Raw genomic sequence first — 22,752 nt, 5'->3', positions numbered from 1 at the left:
GCAGTTTGATCATTATTATTTTATTTACGTTTTCTGCGTTAGTGAAATAGCATGGGCGTTATGAAATTTATAAAAAGAACGTTTAATTTTACAAGATATTTTTATAGCAAAGCATTCTTTGTTTTAAACGTACCTGTTCATGTTTCGGTATCATAAATGTAGGTGGGAGTGTTGAAGACTGTGGTGTGGTAGAGAGAGGTCTCTGATGGTTAGGTTGTCAGTTTGGGTTGTAAGTCTGTTTTGTGATTTTTTGTAGTCATAAGCTGGATTATAAAAGAACAACGAGTGAACAGGTGGGTGGATTACGTAATTGTAGCATTTTTGGATGGATTAGGCTAGGAAAACTTTCAAGTGGTAGCAAAGCATGGTTGGTTAAAAATGGACAGATCTGATGGTAACCTTTGGGAGACGAAATGGAGAAGAAACTGTCCTTGAGTTTGTGGGACACAAGACTGGCTTGTGGTGTGTGGGGAAGTGAAATATCCAGGGATAGAGAAGAAACTGTCCTTGAGTTTGTGGGACACAAGACTGGCTTGTGGTGTGTGGGGAAGTGAAATATCCAGGGATAGAGATAAGAATGAGATTAAAAGGAAAAGCTTTAGAAGGAGTAGACAGAGATGAAGTTAAAGATAGAGGGTTCAAAGATAATCCTGTCCAAACTAGATGAACTGTATCTAAAGACATTCTAATGGAAAACTATGGTATAATGAAAATCTATTTTAAAATAGAATCTAGTGAAAAGATAAGATTGATTTTATAATTAGGTATGAAAAGGTAGAGTCAGAGTGTAGTAGAGTGATGGGGAAAAGCATGTTAGAAGGGAAAGCAAAAGGTTTTCGTGTACTAGAACCGAATCTCGCAGAAAATAAAAAACAAATGGTATTAGCAGTTTGTGGTCAAGGAAAGTTGGAATATAAAAGTGTCACAGATAATGAAAATAATATTTGAGGGATTAGGGAATAAGGAGGAGGGGGAATGGTTGAGGTCAAAAAGCTTTGCGAATTCTGGGAAAGGGAGGGAAAACCAAAGATATCAGGAAAAGTGAATCGAGGTAGAGGTGGAAGAAATCCTATAAATAGAGAAGGGAAAGTAACACTGTACAGTATGCAAATCAGAATGGCATTGGGCTAGAGATTGTCCTCGGAATTTTCAAAATAAGAAGAAATGGGAAACTGGACAAGAAGAAAAAGTTTATATACAAGTTAGTAAAATAGAGGAAGAATCTTGGGAGGAGGTTGATGCAATTTCAGACAGGATGTAAATCAACAGTTTGTGAGGAATTGTCACTAGCAAGCATTGTCGTGGGTTTGAATCAGGAAGAGTTGAGGAGAATGAATGATACTAAGAGAGTCTAATAAAGTTAATTTTGGTGAGTCATCATACAAGTTGAAAGGAGTAATGGAAATATCACAATTTTTGTAAGTAAATTGTATTTTCCCTAACTATACAAACCCGAGGTCCTTTACATTAGGAATTACTTTCAGCATAGGCTGGAAAAGGCCGTTGAACTTTCGAACAAGGTGGTTAGGCAGTTAATTACCGTCCGGGAGGACCGCCTGCCCGAATGTAAACATTCCAATTTGCCTTTCGGCCCAGGTATCAGATTGAGGGTGGGCATGAAATGTAATGTAAAGGACCTCGGGTCTGTACAGTTAGGAAAAATACAATTTACTTTAAAAATTGTGATTCCGACAAGATACACAAACCGTCGGTCCTTTACATTAGGAAGACTCACTGGTTGGAGGGAGGAATCTGAGCGAGTCTTCTGAACTGACTGGAGTTTACCACACCTTGTCTTCCCTTCCTGGTCGATAAGGCAAGGAAGGAAAACTACCTCTGACAAAATGACCGAGTTGTAAGAAACGCAGGATCAGTTGTCAGACTTCTGGGGCCTTTTGCATGAAAGAGGAATTGTCAGTTCATGCAAAGTAGACTAGGAAGAACTTGGAGTCAGATGACATTAAGGCAATCACAAGCTTTGGGTTTGTCTTATAGTCATGGTCTCCTTCCCCCGCCTTCCAAGGGGAAGGAGTAGGGTTGCTTCTATCAACCTGAACGGAAAATAGAAACGGAGCTCCTGTTGGGTGCTTACCTGCATCAACCGCCAGATCCAGCTTGTAACAGCACATCCGCTCCCTGCCCGTGGGAAGAGAGCCAGGATGAGGAGAAAGAAGAGAGGCCAGTCACTCCACATTCATTCTCCCAATCACAACTGTACATCTTAGATGAGATGCAACCTGTCCTGTTAGAGCAGCCACCACAAGACCCAAGGAAAAAGTGTCCAAGGACTTGTAAGCAACATCCCGGAGGTAGAAGTATGTGAAGGTGATCTGTTGGGACCACACGCCTGCCTTCAGCACCTGCAGAACCGACATGTTCTTCCGGAATGCTAGGGACGGACCAATGCTGCGGACTTTGTGAGCTCTCAAACAAAGCGCACCGGTGTCGTCTCCTGCAGCAGAATATGCTCTCCTTATTGCCTCACGAAGCCAGAAAGAGATTGTGTTCTTGGACACTTCTTTCTTGGTCAAGCCAGTACTAACAAAGAGTTGTCGAGACACTGCCCGGAGACGTCAAGCCCTCTTCAGATAGCGCCGCAGCACTCTAACAGGACACGGTAGCATCTCGTCTGGTTCATTACCTAAAAAGTCCTTTAGGGAGGGGATCGTGAAGGACTCGAACCGTGCGTCAGGGACTGAAGGATTCTGAGTCTTCGCTACAAAATCCAGGACGAAATCAAGCATAACTGATCCCCATCCCCTCAAGTGTTTAAACATTGAAGGAAAGTCCGTGCAGTTTGCCAACTCTCTTCGCCAATGCCAGGGCCAGCAGGAAGACAGTCTTGAGGGTCAGATCCCTGTCTGATGACTCTCGTAAAGGCTGGTACGGTGCATGAGTCGGGCTCCTTAGAACGAGAGTCACATCCCACGCAGGGGGCCTGAGACCCCTGGATGGACAAGACCTTTTGAAGCTTCTTATCAGTAGGGAAATCTCGGAGGAAGAGATGTCTACTCCTTTCAGCTGCAAGACTAGGCTGAGTGCGGCACAGTAGCCTTTCACAGCTGAAACGGAGAGAAGCTTCTCTCGGCAAAGGAAGACAAGGAAGTCTGCAACCTGCTGAATAGTAGCTCCGACCGGAGAGATACCCTGCTGACGACACCAACCACAAAAGACGGACCACTTTCCCTGGTATACCGCTGCGGAGGATCGTCTGAGGTACTCGGCCATCTCCATTGCTGCGTGACGCGAAAAGCCTCTCGCTCGAAGATGGTGGATAACCTCCAGCCTTGAAGACACGGACTGCACTGCCTGGTGGTACCGCTCCACATGGGATTGACACAGCAGGTTGGGCCAGGGGGGGATCTCTCTCGGCATCTCAGAGAGGAGGGCTAGCAGGTCGGGATATCAAATGGTCGGTGGCCATTTGGGTGCCACCAGAATCATTCTGAGATTCGGGGTGATCATCACTTGGTTGATCACTCAGCGAATTGGACAGAATGGAAAGGCATAAACGTCAAGGTTGTCCCACAGGTGCTGGAACACGTCCTCCGCAGCGGCCCATGGGTCCGGCACGACCGAGCAGATGACCTGGAGTTTTCTGTTGTGCTGGGTGACGAACAGGTAGCTGACTGGACGCCCCCACAGGTCGAATAGCCTTTCCGTCACTTCCGAGTGAAGGGACCATTCGGTCCCGATCACCTGATTCTGGCAGCTGAGCTTGTCTGCCACGACATTCCTCTTGCCTGGAATGTAACTGGCTGACAGCTCTACCGAGTGAGCCATGGCCCACTCATGCACCTGCATTGTCAACTGGTGGAGCGGGAGGGATACTAGCCCCCTCCTGCTTGTTGACGTGTGCCACTACCGTGGTACTGTCGCTCATCAGTACCACGGAGTGTCCCATCACTCGATCCCGGAACTCTTGGAGAGCCAGGAAGACTGCCTTGAGTTCCAGGATGTTGATGTGAAGGTGCTTGTCGTCTCAGTGCCACACTCCCGAAGTCAGCACCTCCTCCAGGTGTGCGCCCCATTCCTCAGTCGATGCGTCTAAGAACAGCAGCATGTCTGGAGGGAGAGTATGCAGGGATACTCCTATCAAGAGATTCCTGTCATCCATCCACCAGCGAAGGTCCTCTCTCTCCTCCTTGGAAAGAGGGATGTGAAAGGACTGGGACTAATACTCCTTTAGCCTCCACTGTAGAGACTGCAGGTGAAGACTCATCTGAGGTACCAGCTTCTCCAGCAACGACAGGTGACCGATGACAACTTGCCATTGGTAGGCTGGCTGCCTGAACCAGCTGATACAAGAGTCTGAGGGAAAGACTTTCGCCGCTACCGTGTCTATCAGCATGCCCAGGTACTTTATCCTCTGCTTGGGGGTGAGATCTGACTTCTCGAGGTTCCCCAAGATCGCGGCAAAACTCGAGGAGTCGATTCCTGTCCTGCAGCTACTGGTGAGACGTATCCCGTGCGAGTGGGCCCAAGCTGACACGCCTCGTGAACACCTGGGGAGTGGTCAAGAGCCCGAAGCAGTGCCCTGAATTGGAAGACTGTCTCCCCATGAATGGGTATTTGGAAATATGCATCCTTCAAGTCCACCGTAACCATGAAGTCGTTCTCCCTGATGGAAGCAAGCACGGATTGTGCTGTTTCCATCGTGAACCGAGAAAGACTGCTGTAAAAGCCTAGAGACTGGTCCGACACGACTTCCACAGCACCCTTGCTCAGCATGGCTTGCACTTCTTGCTGTAGTGCAGTCCTTCTGAGTGCCTTAGACGTATGTGCAGCGATGGACCAGAGAGTAGGTGAGGGGAGGCTGAGACTCAAAGGGTAGTGGATATCCCTTCCGAAGGACATCCACTATCCAGGTCTCGGCTCCGTGTCGCTGCCATGTTGCCCAATGGCTTGACAGGCACCCCCCCTTTGGCAGCATTTGGGGGGGAATGCCACCCCTAGCATTTTCCCTTCTTCCCCTTGCCCCCTTTTCCAGGTTGGAAAGCGGGCTGAAAGGGGCGGGAAGACCCACCCTTTCTAGAGGAAGGAGAAGGCTGGGTGTTTCCACGGGACCCGTTCGAAGACTGGGACTTCTTAGGGGCCAAGGAAGTGCTAGCCTGACCTGAGGGTCTGGCCGCAGTGGAACGCGAAGTTCCGGAGGTCTTTGCCACAGCCTGGTGGATAAGCCGGTCACTGTCATCGGCCCAGCACTTGTCCACTGCAGTGTCCACCAGCTCTCTAGGGAAGAGAGAGGCGGAACCCAGCAACGGTCCATTCTGCAGGGTCATTGCTGACTCGGGCCCCACGGACCTAGAGAAGCGAGAGAGAACGGCGTCCCTTCGCTTCAGGACCAGGTTAGCCCACAGGTTTGCCATCTGGTGGGCGAGGTAGGAGATGGCCCTACCTCCAGACTGGCACAGTCTCCCGAAGGTGGAGTCCTCCCCGGGTATGATAGCGCCCGAGGAAGCAGCCACCTTGGATACTGTGAAAGACCACAGATCCAGCCAGGAGACAGCCTGGAAGGCCGCCATGGCAGTGGCTTCCAGGGTTGCGGCTGCTTGCTGAGAGAGGGAGATACTCTCTGCAGTAAGTTGCTGCAATGTAAGACCTGGATCTAGACGACCCAGGTTCGGTTTCAACCTGTTTAGGTGGCAATGCCCTCTCCCACGGAGCGTAGAAGCGCCTCTGGCGAGGCAGAGGAGGGGGAAGAAGCTTGTCCAAGCAGTTCGATCAGAGAGAATTGTCTTGCTCAGACACAAGACCATTCACTTGATCGAGGACACCCTCAGCAAATGTGGATCACAGCAACCCCCCCAAAAGCCTTGGGTTCCTTGGGTCCCCAGTAGGATTCAAGGCACGACGGGTGATCCACAGATGAGGCCGTGGTCCTTTCCTCGAGGTCGTTGTGCTGACGAATCAGCACAATCTCAGCAACTGTCCTCTGTATCTCGGGAGTGTCTGCATCCTGGGGAAGAGGACCCTTGAGTCCTTCCAGGGTGCGGTCCTCCCGATCTACTCTCTCTGCAGGAGGGAGAACTTCAGCAGACCCCCGTGATCCTTCCTGCACCATGCAAGCGTAAGACCTGGCCGAACCGAGGACTAGCCAGGCACGTATGCCCCTGAAGTAGAACTCTGGGGAGACAACTCGCCAGAGTTCTTCCTGTCCAACTCGTGCCCCCTGGAAGGAGCCCAGGAGGTAGAGGAGACAGGCGAGGAGGATCGGGCATTCCCACTGGCCTTGCTGACAGAACCAACAGGGGCAGCGGGCCGGGAGTGTTCACCAACCCGCGGTGGTGACGGCAGCCCGGGTCGAGGAGAGTGCAGTCTCCTGAGGAGAGCGGAGCGGCTTATGAGAATTGAGCTGCGCACTCGCCTCCCCTCGAGCCAGGCTGGCCAGGCGGATGTGGCCGGGGACTGGGAGGAGTCGAGCACGTGGCTGGCTGGCGCAAACTTGCGCCCCAGTCTTCTTCGAGGCCAAAACCTCTTGGGAAGAATGAGCAGGGGACCTCTTCTCTGCTTCTCCAGGTGTCCAAACTCGAGGGACCGGTGCACCTTCCCAGGAACCTGGCTTGGTACTCACGGAAGTACCAGCCGGAAGAGTCGGGACACCTGCATGCCCAGACTCTTTCTCTCAGGATCGAGGTCAGGTCCCCAAACCATGCAGAAGCAGCTGAAGAGACAGGAGCAACCAGGGGGGCCACAGCAGCAGGCACAACCCAGGCAGCGGAGATGGTGCTCGGGCCAGCAGTTGCCAGGGCAGATACATTAGCGCGGCAGTCAGGAATGTCCAGGTGAGGAGCCAGGGTTGAAGGCATGGGTGGCGCGTGAGCAGCCAGGCCGGGCCGAGAGATTGGAAAGCGAGGAGCCGGGATTATTGTCATAAACGAGCCAGGGTCAGCAACTGGAGCAGACATTGTCACGTACGGCACCGACGACGTCACCATATAAGAAGGACCAGGGCGAGATAGCGGGGCCAGGAACCCAGGGGGCAGCAGCACAGGATGGTGAGTGGCAGGGGCAGCCGAAACCTGGGTGTCTAAATGTGCAGCCACCGTCACAGGCAGCTTCCCCGAACGCTGACATGGTGACAGTTGTGGTGGTGGAAGCGGTAGTCAAGTGGGTTGTCACTGAAGTACCAGACAAGTGGGACACCAGGCCCTCCAGTGATGGAATGCCAGGTAGACCCAGGTGTAGCCAGGCAGAGGACAAGTCCAATACCTGGTCCACAGAAGCCGCTTCCACACCCAAACCTGAGGATGCAGTCGGGTCAAAATGGGAAGCCTCCACTCGCTCCGAGGGAAAAACTTCGCCCCCAGAGCGAGGGAGGCCCCAGAGAGAATGTTCTGAGCAACCGCTCTCCCACGCATCAAAGGAAGGGAATATAGATGGGCAGGAAGGGAAGGAGATATAGAAGAGACTATAGTAAGAGATTTGGCAGAGGAAACACTGGAAGATGAAGGGAAAAGTGAGGTAACAGAAGGTGAGTTAATAGAAGAGATACCCAAATTAAATCTTGGGCTGATTCATACAATGTAGAAGATTCACAGTCAGGTGACAAGGGATGGGTTAACTTGGAGAGTAAACACGGTATATTAGGAGGTAAGTGATGTTGGACAAAAAGCTATATGTACAAGATGGATAGTAACTGAAAAGGTAAAAAGGGGGTAAAGGATATGTAAAGCAAGACTGGTAGCTAGAGGTTTTGATGAAGAAGTGGCTGAATGGGGAAAAGACGCTCCTGCATGCAATGTCGAAATTTTAAAATTTTGTTTGACAGTAGTAAAATTGAAAGATTGGAATTGTTATCTGTTAGATGTAAAAACTGCTTATCTACAAAGTGATGAAATACAATGAGAGAGATATTTAAAACCACCTAGTGAAGATTGTTAGAGTGGATTATGGAAATTGAAGAAAACTTTATGGGCTCAAGGATGCAGCAAAGGCACGGTATTGTAAGATGGTAAAAGTGGTGGAGGAGCCTAAAGACAGTATATTCTTTTGGAGGAGAGACAATACATTGAATGGTATTTTATGTACACATGTAGATGATTTTTGCTATGAAGGAACTGAAGGATTTTTAAAGAAAATAATTGGGAAATTGAAAGGGAAATTGCAAGTAGGAGAACAAGAAAGTAAAAGTTTTAAGTATATAGCAGTAATAGTAGGGCATAAGGGAAATGGAATTTGTCTTAATCAGCGGCAGTATATAAATTCTATAAGAGAACCAGAAGCTAGAAGATCTACAGGTAATAGAGTATTAGGACAAAAGGAATTAACAGAATATAGATCAATGGTAGGGCAGTTGAATTGGGTATCACTACATGCCATGCCATACCATAAATATCATACGATGTTAGTGAATTAAGTAAAGTTTTTAAAGAAAGAACGACTCAAGATATGAAAAAGCCGATTAAAACTGTGAGAAAAACTAAGAGCGCAACAGAAGTGATAAGTCAGTTAGAAGAAAAGATTTATTGGGAAGCCTATGCAGATGCTTCATTTGAGATATATTGAAGATGGTCATACACAATTGGGTTATGTGATATCTTGACAGATGGTCAGAGGAGAGGTAGTCCCATATGGCAGAAATCCAGAAGAGTACCAAAGTCCACCATTGAAGCAGAAGCTCTGAGTGTTGGGGAGGCCATAGAAGGATTGATATATTTCAAACATTTGTGGGAAGAGATAGAAGGGAGAAAATTAGAGGCATCGGTTAAAACTGATAGTAAAACCCTATTGACTGCAACAAAATCAAGTACTAAACCAAGTACTGGAGTAAGTAGTAAGAGATTAAAAAATGACATTGCAGCAATATGTGAAATATCAGAACCTGGGGAAATAAAGGAGGTGAGATGGATAAAAGGGAAGCATCAAATAGTTGATGTATTGACTAAAGCTGGAGTTTCAGGGGAAAATATTAGAAATTACGCAGAGGGTGAAGAATCGGAGAATAATGGGAGATTAGTGGATTAGGATAAGACACGCTAACATCAGAATTAAGGAACAACGATGAGCAGTGGGATCTGTTGTTTGCTGACAATTTAGTCATTATAGCAGACACAGAAGAAGAACTGCTAGAAAGGTTTTTAGCATGGAAAGGAGCCCTAGAAAGAAAGGATTTAAAGTGAACATTGGAAAGACAGAGCTAATGACTAATAGTAGAGAAGGACATGAAGAAGTAAACATTCAAGTGGAAGATGGTACAGTGCTAAAGCAGAACAATGAGTTTAACTATTTGGGATCAATACTAACAGAAGAGGGAGGTACTGAGAAAGCAGTGAGACAGAGAGTGATAGAAGCATGGCAAAAATGGAGAGAAGTAACTGGAGTTGTTTTAGACGAAAATGCCATTAAACCTCAAAATGAAGATTTATAAGACAGTTATCAGGCCCGTACTATTATATGGGGCAGAAACCTGGGCACTTAAGAGGAAAGAGGAGGGACTGTTGGAAAGAACTGAGATGAGGATGGTGAGATCGATTGCTGGAATATCACTACTGGAAAGGAGGGAGAGTCAAGATATAAGAATGTGTGGTATATGTAATGTAAAGGAGAAGGCTAGGGAAGCTCGTTTGAGATATTATGGCCATGTAATAAGAAGATAGGAGGTGGAACCAATCAAGAGAGCTAAGAACATGCCAGTGATGGGGAGGAGGAGGAGTGGGGCGTCAACGGATCAGATGGATGAATGTGGCGAGATGGGACTGGGGGAAGATGATGCTAAGAACAGATATAGATGGACAAAGTCGACTCGAGCGGACGACCCTGCTATACAGTGGGACGAATAAGGTCGAAAGAAGAAGAAGATGGTTGGAGGGGAGGGAGGAGATAAGTGTGATAATATGATAGTTTTAGAAGTGTGTGATCATTATTATTTTATTTTTGTTTTCTGCATTAGTGAAATAGTATGGGCGTTACGAAACGTATAAAAAGCACGTTTAATTTTATAAGATGTTTATGTAGCAAGAATTCTTTGTGTTTAAAAGTATCTGTTCGTGTTTTGATGTCATAGGAAGTGACGCCATAGGACGACAAATGGCGGGAGGGAGCAAAATGTAAACAAATGCAGGCAGGAGTGTTGAAAGGACTGTGGTGCGGTTGAGAGAGCCCTCTGATGGTTAGGTTGTCAGTTTTGGGCTGTAAGTCTGTTTTGTGGTTTTTTGTAGTCATATGCTGGATTATAAACGAAGAAGAACATGAACAGGTGGGTGGATTGCATAATTGTAGAATTTTCGGATGGGTTAGGCTAGGAATGAATGATTTCAAGTTATCAGGCGTCGTGACTTGTATGGCCATTGACGCAGTTAGGCTAGGATTGATTGATTAATTGAGAGTTATCTGGCGTCACAACTACCAGGGTCACCGACGCCGAATACTAAGTGTGATCTTTTCATTTTTATAGTATGTTATAAAAATTAAAATTAAAATTCTGCTAAAAAGAACTACATATAAATTTTACTAAAAAGGAAAAACAAAAAGAAAACTAGCTAAAATAAATAAATAAATATATAAAATTCTGCTAAAAAGAACTATTAATAGATTTGATCAGATAAACAATATAACTTTTTAGAAAAAAAAAAATATATATATATATATATAAAAAAATATATATATATATATATATACTAAGACAGACACAGCTGTCAAATATATTTGAGAAGACCAGCTTCTTTGATAAAAGAGATAACATTATTAATACACATACTTTCTCCCAACAGTTTTGCCATGTTATAATTACCACCTGCTTCACTGCTATTTGATAAAAAATGATTCCTAAGTTCCACCAGACTGGGACACTCAACCAGCAAATGCCTAACAGTCAGTGGAACCAAGCAATCGTCACAGAAGGGCTCATTCTCCCATTCATCATAAAGCCGTGAGTTAGCGTGTATGGCCAATACGTAATCTACACAATACAACCTCCCACTTCCTTGGCATTAGGTCATATTTCCAAGGGTGTGTCTGACTAGTGATTTCTTTCATTTTATTGGGGCCTACTCTGTCCCACTGAAGTGCCCATAATTGCTGGATGGATTTCCATATAATATGGAATGCATCACGATATGGAACAGGACATTTTCTGGGTATCGGAATTTGTGCTGCTGATTTGGCTAGCTGGTCTGCCTTTTCATTTCCTGATATGTTCACATGGGCAGGAACCCAACAAAAAGAAACAATGCTTCCTCTACAATGGTGCAAGAAGGTCCACTGCAAGATCTTCAACACTAAGGGATGATCAGTATTGAAGACTTCCAGGGACTCTAAGGCACTTTTAGAGTCACAAAATATTGTGTAGCCAGACACTGGGAGTATTGCAATATGTTCCAAGGCTACTAAGATGCCATACAGCTCAGCTGTAAAGTTTGAAGCAACTGAAGGAAGCGCACCTCTTCGGTTAAAAGATTCACTAAAAACTCCATAACCAACGCCAGCATTGGATTTGGAACCATCGGTAAATATAAATCTTGTATTCATATGCTCTGAAGCATGCTCTAAAAATATTGCCCTCATTTCCTCATCAGATTTATCCTCTTTGCTCCACTGAAGTACCTGCAGAATTTCACAGCAGGTACCTTCCAGACAGGAGTAATGGGATACACACAAGGAAATACGGGGATTTTTCCAATATTTGTATCCTCTAAAATCTTTTTAATTTATAGCTAAAAGGAGTAGGATACCTTGGATGATTTTCATAAAAATTGTTAAAAATATTTCTGTTTGCCACAGCAAAAGCCAGAGATTTGGGAAGTCTTTGCACTCTAAACCAGTATCGAAGCAATGATGACTGACGATAGAGTTCAAGGGGCATTTCTCCTGCATCGACTAGCAAACTAGATATTGGTGATGAACGAAAAGCTCCTGTGGCTATACGAATACCTGAATGATGAACAGAATCTAAAATTTTTAAGTTAGATGAAGAGGCTGAAGAATATACTTCACAACCGTATGACAGCTTTGATAAAATTAAGGTTTTATGAAGCTTTAGTATAAGATTTCTACTAGCTCCCCAACTGGTGTGAGACAGCACCTTCAAGATGTGTAGAGCTTCTAGGCACTTTGCTTTGATATGTTTGATATGGGGGACCCAAGTCATTCTGCTGTCAAAAACTAGGCCTAAGAAGCGCGTTTGTTCTACACATGGGATTCTATGGCCATACAAATAGAGGTCTGGATCAGGATGTACTCCCCTAATCCGGCAGAAGTGGACAGCAGTAGTCTTACTTACAGAGATTTTAAAACCCTGTTTCTCAGCCCAACTTGTTATTTTATTTATCGTTAATTGTAACTTTCTTTGGCTACAGTCATCCGGGTGGCAGCAAAAGATATTGACAGGTCATCCGCAAATAACGTCTTCAAGACCTCTTTTGGAATAACAGATGTAACACTGTTTATGGCCAGAGCAAAGTGTTACGCTGAGAACACTGCCCTGGGGAACACCTTCTTCTTGGCACCTTTTCTCTGATAAAGTACTGCCAACTTTAACTTTAAAATACCTACGATGTAAAAATGATCTGACAAATAAAGGTAATTTTCCTCGTAGACCACTATTATGCATTGTCTTGAGAATTCCATGTCTCCAAGCAGTGTCATATGCCTTTTCTATATCAAAGAACACTGTCACGTGGTGTTGTTTGGAGGCAAATGCTTCACAGACAGAGGTTTCAAGTTGCAGTAAGATATCCAGTGTGGAGTGCATTTTTCGAAAGCCACACTGAGAAGGTGTTAAGATACTGTTGTGCTCTAAATACCACATCAGCCTTACATTTACCATTTTTTCCATTAATTTACACAAACAGCAAGTTAACGCAATGGGGCGGTAACTTGCTGCATAGAGAGGATCTTTTCCAGGCTTAAGAAATGGTAACATGGTTGCCAATTCCCATATGCTAGGGTAGCTGCTTTCATCCCATATTCTATTGATAATGCTGATTATAAAAAGTTTTGTGTTCCTTGAAATGTGTTTAAACATTTTATAAGGAATCTCATCGGGAGCCAGGGGCAGTGTTCTTGCTCCTGGCTAAAGCAGAGTCAAATTCCCTTTCAGAAAAAGGCATATTGTAAGATTCACTTTTGTTTGATGAAAAATCAAGTACCTGTTGTTCTTCCATCATTCTGAAATGATGTCCTGCGAACTATCTGATTTTTCAGAGACTCGAGCAAAGTGTTCAGAAAATATATTACTAACTTCTGTGGCATCAGTGACATGATTATTATTTACTTTAAGGACTGGAGGAGGATTGGGTGTAAATTTACCCTGAATTTTTCTTATTTTCTTCCAAATGCTGCTGACTGGTGTTCTGCTGTTAATAGAGGATACATATCCTGCCCATGATTGTCTTCTGGCAGCTTTCATAGCTTTTCTGAAATCGTGCCCTACACTGTTTATAAGTGATGACATTATCCACAGTGCGATGTCTACGGCACCTGGTCAATGATGACCTTGTAGCTCGATGCAGCAGCCTTAATTCTTCTGACCACCATGGAACTGGCCGTCTCCTGAAAAGTCCTTTAGTTCGAGGAATTGAATGTAAGCCAGCAGTATGGAAAGTTCCATTGAGGAGATCGATGGCATCATCTACACTTGGGAAATCTTTGGCATCCCCTTCCAGCTCGCTCAAATCTTCGAATTTTTTCCAATTTGCTTTCTCTAAGCACCTCGTGGTGATCTTGGGATAGGTGGATCATCATTGGTGCTGATTATAATTGGAGAATGGTCACTGGTATGCCAGTCATCACTTGTTCTCCAACTAAAATCAACACTGCAATTAGAGCTACAAATTGAAAGGTCAATGCAGGAGACAGTACCAGTCTGAATGTGATAATGGGTAGGTTCTCCAGTATTAAGAAGGCCTAGTTAGGCTAGGAAAACTTTCAACCGGTCCCAAGCATAACTCGAACTGGTAGAAACTGGCACAGAGGAAAAGCAGAGGTACCTCTGGGAGCACTCATAACTGAGAACTTGAAAGTATACAGCCTTCAGATCTATAAAAAAACTGAAGTCTCCAACTGATGAACTTCAATGCTGTCCATGTTATCTCCATCTTGAAACAAGTCTATAACACAAACTTGTTCAAAGGAAAACTCTACTGTAGAACCCTGGAGATGCATTCTACCATCATTTTCACCTCTACTGACAGGACCAGCAACATCCACAAATTCAGAGGGCAGAATTGGATACTGTAGATCCCTGGAGACTGGCATCCCACAATTTCTATGGCGCTTTTCTCTGCCATCATGCCCACCTCTGGTGAGAGGACCAGAGACAGCCAGAAATCGAATATGTTTAGTGTATCTGTGAGAGGAGTAAGAACATCCTTGAACAGAAGCCTGTAAAATCCTGAAGGACAGCTATGACCCAAGGCTTCTATCCCTGCTCCTACCACATAGCCCAATGGTGACACAGGCAAACCCCTACTAATGGTAGCAGTGTAAGGGATTGCCACCCTCAGTAACTCCCAACCTCTCTTTTTCTTCTCCTTTACTCCACTCCTAGCTCCACCAGAGGGTTGGCAAAACCCCTCTAGGTTTCTGAAGAGCAGGCTTTTCTATTACCACAGATTAGCAGAAGCTACCTTTGAACCCGAAGGCTTACAGGCAGCATAGGTGATCAGACATTCGGGACCTAGATTCTACACCCAACTGCAGACTCCACACTAGGAAAGAGCAGCAACAAGTCCAACACCGATCTATTCCAGTGTGAAAGACCTCTCTCCTTCCAAGAATCAAGTTTACCCACTAGTTGGTATTCTGGTGTGCCAGGAAGGTCAGGCTCCATCTCTTGACATCAACAACCTCCTAAACAACATCTTGCTCCACACAACAAAGTCCGTCAGCATGTTCAACCAAAGCTCAAGTCACGCAGCAGTCTGGGGAGACGTTATGGATACTGTGTCCAGATCAGTAATCTCTGCAGCAGAGAACAACACACCCTCTTGATGAAGTCTCTCCACCAGAGAAGAGTTTGCATCCAACACCAAGGGAGTAGCTCCCACATCCTCCAGCACACCATATCTCCTAGGATTTGATAATGGGGGGCAGAGTTTGCTCGATCTGCTGGAGGCAAAGGAAGTCCCTGACCCACAGATCAGGATACAGTATTCACTTCTAAAACACCACGAGCCAACTGAGGACTGCAGCTCTGCAGCGTTCCAAACTTCAGCTCAACAGATGAGACTGTCAGCAGGTACAAAGCTGAAGTTGCTCTCTCAGGCTATTCTACTCATGTGAGGAAAAGAATCTCTTTGAAGTACTGCTCCAACTCAGTCTGCAGGGGTTCCAAAGGAATGGAACCATCCACTTCCATCAGATCCCCTAGGACACAAGTTGCACCTTCAGCTAAAGGAGTCAAATCTCAATTTCTGCTCCTTAAGACATTCCTAGCCCTACCAAACCAGAACAGGTCCTCGTACCACCACTCCCACTCTCCTTACAACCGCATGTCAAACCATGCTTATGAGAAGTGGAAGAGGTCAAAGGTGTCCTCTCCCTAGAGCAAAAGTGTGCTTAGATTGTGAACACTCAAGAGTGTGTGTGAACAGGCTGAGCATGGAAATGGGCTCACAAATAAGGTTGAGAATAACCTCCCCCCATCTCACAAAAAGCCTGATTTGTAAACTGAGCTCTAAGATAATCAAGTGGGTAACCAACTTTTTGGAGATTTGGGGAGGAGTTTTACCTCTTGCAACTACCCTTCCTCAACCATACAATCAAGGCTGGACAGGGTGACCAAGATGTACAACCTCATATGGACCTGGTGTGAGCCCGAGTACTTACAGTGGAATAAAATGGGAGCAGGCCTCGAGTCTAAATGAGTTGACGCTGCAGCGCCAGCTCTCCTAAAGTAAACTGATCACCACCTGATAATCATGGTACCCTGTCCAAAGTCCTCACGAACTAAGTAGGGGCATTAGAGCACAGCACATCTGTACTCTACAACAACCAAAAGAAAAGTGAGTGTGACTGCTAGTAAGAACAGGATACTCCCCCACTCGACCAAGTAACTACTTTGTTACAAAGTTTTCAAAAATGCCTACTAGCTTGCACTGAAGGGTACTCCAATATAAAAATGCAATGGTTTGTATTTCCAAAAGAACAAATAGCAATCGGAAAACTTTCATTTGCAAATATTAAGAAAAATATAACACCAAACATGAAGCAAAATGCATTCTAGGAAATATAATTTAATCAATGTAGATAAAGACACCAGTCATCAAAAGAAATATTGCCTGATTCCATAAAAATAAGATACAACATTGTACATGACCTAAAAATCTACAATATCACAATGAGACAAAACCAAGAAACATCACTGAAGGTTGCCTTAAGTGCACTTCGTGATGCACTGTAGGCAATACTAAAGGGTGTTTGCAGCACCCTTTGGCCCCTAGTTGCATCCATTTTTTGACCTACTTTGCCTCCATTCGCACTTCTTTTCTTCAAACAAACTGTCAAACAAAGTAACTGTAACTTAGTGCATTTATGGGGTTTCTCCCCGCTTCACTGATATCCTTGTAATTCATTTCCTTTATTGTCTGGACCTCTATCTTGCTGTCCAGTCACTCTTAAGTCCCTCTTTTCATTTTCTTAAACATGGTGTGGCCAAAAGTGACCCAGTGCTTGGCTTGAATGCCTAAATTTCATAAATCACCAATGAAGACTGTAAACAAAAATTCTGAAAAATTGCAAACTAAAGCAAAATGGGATAAATCTTCTCTGATGCAAAAATTGCTCAAAATATGGACACAAACAAAAAAGCCCCTTAATGACCCAGTGTGCTGACTATGAATCAAATATCTCAGCTATGTAGAATTACAGTATACACCAAAGTGCTTAAGCTGGTCAAAACCACCACATAAGAACCAAGGAATGATATGTGTAAAATACACAATTACTACATGAGATAACAGGAATGAAAAAGAAGCTAAATGTAAGAGGTTTTAATGCCTATCCAGAAAGTTTACATATAAAATGCAGCCAGTTACCTCTAACTGACTGTGCATTAACTATAATTTAAAGATAAAATCACAGCAAAAAAAAAATACAGAACCGAATAGGAACATTCAAAATGAAATCCTAGAAAATTGACAACCCTCAATCAAGTTTCAGTCCCTATATAATCTAGTGGAATGCAAACCACCTCCAAATGGGAATGCATTTAGGTGAAGTACAAAGATTAATATCGGATTATATAACCCCAAGGGTTTGTGTCTTGAACACACTGGGGGCAGTATGACAAATTTCCTATTAGTCATCAATGAGAAACTACCTTTAATTCACATCAGTAATGCAGCACACGCCACAAAATCACATATGATAATAGTAATACAACTAATTCTGCAACAACAAACAAGAACAACAATAATATATATTTAACTATCCAATCTTTACATCTGATTCACCAAACAGTAACAATTATCACAACCATTATTGTTGCTCAGCGGCATCAGTGCACACAGTTCCCTGCATGATATAAGTTGCCTAAGTTCTTGGTAAACAAGTTGAACTTGGTGACAGTACCTTGCATTTTTTAAATGAAGAAGAAGATACCCACACATTTTTCAAACACCCAATAACACAATGTCATATGTAGGAAATAAATTATGTTCAACACCTATAACTAGTAAGATTTAACTGGTATGTTTATGTTTTATCCCACATTATATGATCATTAAAACAGACTAGGAAAAACATACTCTTCATAACAGCCATATATCACCATATGACCTTATAGAAAGACCATAATGAATACCAAAATCACCCCCTAGTAATGGTAAAAAGAAAGTCTCAAGTTGGTCAGAAGAAAATCCGACATACTGGTTTAAAAGAAGACAATAACCTCTTGAATTTCAACCCCCTCCAAGATGACAAAATTACAAGTATGTTTGGTATTACTAAAGGTAACTGGTTTATACATCCTAATTGGTCATCTTTTTGTCCAATCCTGACAATGTTTTCAGCTGGGACACAATTACCCACATAACTATGCAGGATTGTATATAGTATATGTATATCCCCTGGGATAGAAAAAGTGTAAGAGTCTCAAGGGAACATGTTCCCCTTTCAGCTAATATATTGATCAAATCGCTGCTTTAAACCACAGGTGCTAGCTTATATGTCTGATGTTAAGCTAAGATAAAGTTTTAGTAATGATGGATCCAGGCCATAAACTTTCCTGAACCATTCCTCGGTCACTGTAAATGCAGCATTGTCTGTTCCTACGCCTCATGTCTTAATGTCTTCATCCAGCTCCAGTAGTAATGCCAGAAATTCATTCATGAGGCTTTACTGTCACTGAAACTGAATGTTAACGAAACTCATTCCATGCTGTGTTCTCCATCCATTTACCTATCTATGTGGGTGTTAGTGACGACTAGTGAGAATAGTTTCTGTTTTTTTTTTCCAACATCTGTCCATCACTGAATAGGGACACCTTGTACAGGGAAGTCCCATTAACCTTCTAATCACTATTTAATTTTTTCACTAGTTTAACTAAAAATAATTAACAATATGCAAGTTGAAACTCGCTAATATATTTACTCACCAATGTTACCAAAAAAATCTCAAAATAACCCTATGGCAATGCACTAATTCTAGAAGACTAGGGTCACTATCTACTAACATAAAGAACATGTACTATATACAAGGATTTGTATTTATGTAGTACTGAAAAATTAACATGTATAAAATATAACCTTTACTGGTAGTCACCTCTATCAATGTAATATTACAGTGCACTAGAACTGATTTCAAATATAGCCAATTTATGTTTTACATGTCAACAAAAAGCTTACAAACTTTTTTTACCTACCGTATTTGACGGCATATAAGACGCACTTTTTTAATAAAAAAATGGCCTAAAAAATCCCCCTGCGTCCTATGTACAGTCACTCAATAATGTTTTGCAACATGTTCCAGAAGTTTTCGTTCACCTAACAGTAATTTGTTCTTTTGATATTTACAAGGAAATGTAATTTTTTTATTCGATTTTGGTTATTAATAATACGGTTAACAATATAAAAAAGAATGGTGAGTGAAAAATTCATATTACGTAAAATGACGAAACATTTTGAAAAATTTCACTTCAGATGATTGGGCAAAAGAGTCAAAGAAGAAACTATATTTCGAATCCAGATAAAAGCTCATTGACTAATAAAATAATATTGAATAACCATCAATGAAATTATATATAAATAAAGAAAGAAAGAATTCAACCATTATCGTTGTCACAAACAAAAAAGAAAAATCTCATAACGTCAGTATGTTATCGTGTGACTCCACATTCAGGCACGAAAAGTTTAAACTGTCTCGTACTAGCACCGATAAGATGGGCAACAAACTAAGCGGCACCACAATCATTAGCTTGCATAAGACTAATGTTTCTATCGTAGATATTGCTCGGCAGCTTAGCGTAAATAAAAGAACCATGTATAGAGGGATACAACAACAGAGAGAACGAGGGAACATGATAAATTCATTGTAAAAACTGGAGGACAACCCCATTGTTGCACTTGTGTTGATCATCATCGGATGATCACTGAAGGAGCTCCGCCTAACTCCCCCCTGACAACCGATGTTGCTATAGAGAACATTACGCTCTCCCTTCAAGTTGCTGCTCAAACCATCCGTAACAGGCTACAAGAGACCAAGATATTATTTCATCATACGCCTGCCAAGAAACACTTCATATCAGCAAAACACAAAAAATAGAGGCTAGGGTTTGCGTTATAATATAATCCAGCGGCCGATGATTTCTGTACGAGTCATCTTTTGCGATGAGGAGGAGACATTCTCCACTGATGAGCATGGTAGCCTTCTTCACTGCTGGCATCTAGCATTAACTACATTAATGTTGAACTTCTAGCTAATTTTGATTCTTTAGAAACTTAGATAATAAGAAATACAATAGGTGTTATATATTCAGTTAACTTCATAAGAGGCATCAAAGTGATAGGCCTAAGTAGCAATGAAAGAAACGAGAAATTACACATGATAACGGCATTATATATATATATATATATATATATATATATATATATATATATATATATATATATATATATATATATATATATATTATTTATATATATACATATATACTGTATGTATGTATGTGTGTAAAACATGTGATTATATTCTATGTATTACAAAAATAGACGTGAAATCTGTTAGTCTAGTTCAGTATATTTTATATTAAGTTTCACTAGTTCACAATATACACAGGATTAGTCATTCAAAATTTAATCAATAATAATGTGAAGGAAATCTTTACAAAAGTCATATTTGTTGATGTCAATAAGACTAATAGTTCAACTTGTAACAGTCGTAGGCCTATGCCTACAACGTTCACACATATGAGGGAGATAAAACAACGATAGTGATGGCAGTTGGAGATGAAAATATTAAAACATAAGAACAGCGATGACCTCTGAAGTATTATAGTAACATCCTTTAATTAAGTAAAATATGACAACATTAAGCAGTATCAGAAAAAGCCCTGTTTAAGGGAAACTGCAGGTAATTTCTCGGACCCACCACTAGTATTCAGTTGTTTCACGTGCTTACAACTGAGTTGCCAAATAGCGCCAGATGTCGCTATTATAAGCTGTTGTCCGAAAAGTTTTGAAGCATGTTGCAAAACTTTTTTGAGTGATTGTACATAATGTAGGCTCAAAATTTAAGAATTTTGGCCGAAATTATACATGAAACGTCACGTAGATGTTGCAGCCTAGCCTAACATTCGGTGTTATCCTAATAACCTATTAAAAACTAAAGTTTATTATAATTATTTATCATTATCACACTTACCATCACCACAATTACTGCTGCTAGTATTATAATCAATATCTACGTTGTTATTATCGATATCTTCATTAAAATGTGTTAATATCACTATCGTCGTCTACAGCGATTTGCCGCATTCCACATTTACAGGCTTACAGTACGTGTGCTGCCACCTATTGGTGATTATCTCGAGAGCTTTACGGATAACAAGGCTTCGTTCAGTTGGTAGTTGGCAATTCCTGCTAACATTCTCTTTACGCATAACAACATGGCTTTGATCAATTGGTGGTTGACAATTCCTGCTACCATTCTCTTTAGGCATAATAACAAGGCTTCCCCAAATATTTTCCATAATCATTTTACTGTACATCACCAACGTCGTCTGCACGCTTACAAACGATGGTGCTGCCACCTAACGGTATTCATATCAAGCCAAGAGGCAGCTTTCAGGCTTCAGCTGCAGTGATGAAACGTAGTAAATTCCAGAGTTTGATTGCATAGTTTTATAATATATAATGGATATATATAACATATATTACCGTGGGTAACATCTTTATTAATGTTTTTGTTGATTCTGCCGGTAAGAAACAATGTTTACAAATGAATGTAAACCTATGAGGTAGCTTTCAGCAGCAGATGAAACATTCGATCGTAGTAAATGGCTGATTGTATAATACATATTTTGATAAATATAAATATGGTAAATAACTTCTTTATTAATGTTTTTGTTGATTCTGTTGGTAAGAAACAATATGCATATGATAACCTAATACTACAGTTTTTACTTACCAAAATCATATGAGCATAGGCTAGAAACATTTTTTTCCCTCAATGTCCTGCTGAAATTAAAAGGCCCTATGCAGACATGCGTCTTATAAGCCATCAAATACGGTAATTTTGTACCCTTATATATTTCATAATAAGAATAAAATCAGAATAGTGGTAAAGAATAACTTAAATTGCAAAGCATTACCTTGTGGGTAAAGTCTTTCCTATTTTCTTGCCAACCTCTGTCAGGCGCATTATCATAATCAAATCCACCATCACTGCCTTCTGCTTTTCCATATAATTCACTACGTAACTTCATGTGATCTCTGAAATAAAAAGGAAATGAATCACCCTTAAAATTTTAAGAGAAGCAATACTAGACAATGGATCAAGGATACTAAAAATGTCAAACAGGAGCTTAATGGCAAAAATCATATCATCATTATCCATGATCTACGCACATTCACACTATCTTTGTACCAAATTTGATTAAAATCCCTTCAGTTGTGCAGGAGTTAAGATGGCAAGGTAGATGTTACAGATGGTAGTCTCCCTTCAAGCAAATTTAAGCAAGATGGTCTACCTTTGTGCCAAGTTTGACTTGAATCCCTTCAACAATGTGGAAGTTGTTGCAATGACAAGTTTAGTGTGACAGCCGGACAATTTAAACAATATCTGTCTTTGTACCAGTTTTAACTGTAACAGGCCTATACTGCATATTGCTGCATCACAGACTTACAGTGAGCCCCTGCTATATCATGGTTCAGTGTTGGCAGCTTCAGTTAATCTCAGATTTTTCTGTGGCACGTATTTCCAAATATATCGTGGAAAATTCACTAATTCGTGGATTTCTTGTAGAGCAATATTCACTAATTACCGTATTTCATGTTATTTTCATGACTCAATTTTTTATAATAAAAAAATGATTTACTAATTTTCATATATTAATAATGTAAACACTGCAAAATATCAATTCATTAAGGAAAATATACTAAATTAGTTAAGAGTTTAGCACAATTCTTTGCTTTTCCCAATCATTTGCTGTTACGAAATCTCCCACTTAGGGGGAGGGATGTAGGCCTCACTGTCAATCATCTTGACATATTGACAGTGTGAAGGGTAGCACCTAAGCAAACAGAATCTCTCTGTCTGTCTCTCTCTTTTACACCAAAGGATACTAGTACAGCAGAATGTGATACAGATAGAAAG

At 42.2% G+C, this 22,752-nt stretch overlaps 1 protein-coding gene across 1 annotated transcript in view; it reads right to left on the bottom strand.

Moving 5' to 3' along the window:
• Window positions 1–22,752, bottom strand: part of mRpS17 (mitochondrial ribosomal protein S17) — a 45,897-nt gene that overhangs the window by 2,266 nt on the left and 20,879 nt on the right. The window contains exon 4 of the mRNA XM_067111361.1: window positions 21,749–21,869. Coding sequence (XP_066967462.1) covers window positions 21,749–21,869 — 121 coding nt within the window. The remainder of the gene's footprint in view (window positions 1–21,748; window positions 21,870–22,752) is intronic.

The sequence above is a fragment of the Macrobrachium rosenbergii genome, chromosome 11 (assembly GCF_040412425.1).
Source record: "Macrobrachium rosenbergii isolate ZJJX-2024 chromosome 11, ASM4041242v1, whole genome shotgun sequence".
NCBI classification, from domain to species: Eukaryota; Metazoa; Arthropoda; class Malacostraca; order Decapoda; family Palaemonidae; genus Macrobrachium; species Macrobrachium rosenbergii.
This window is presented reverse-complemented; position numbering and strand designations above follow the sequence as displayed.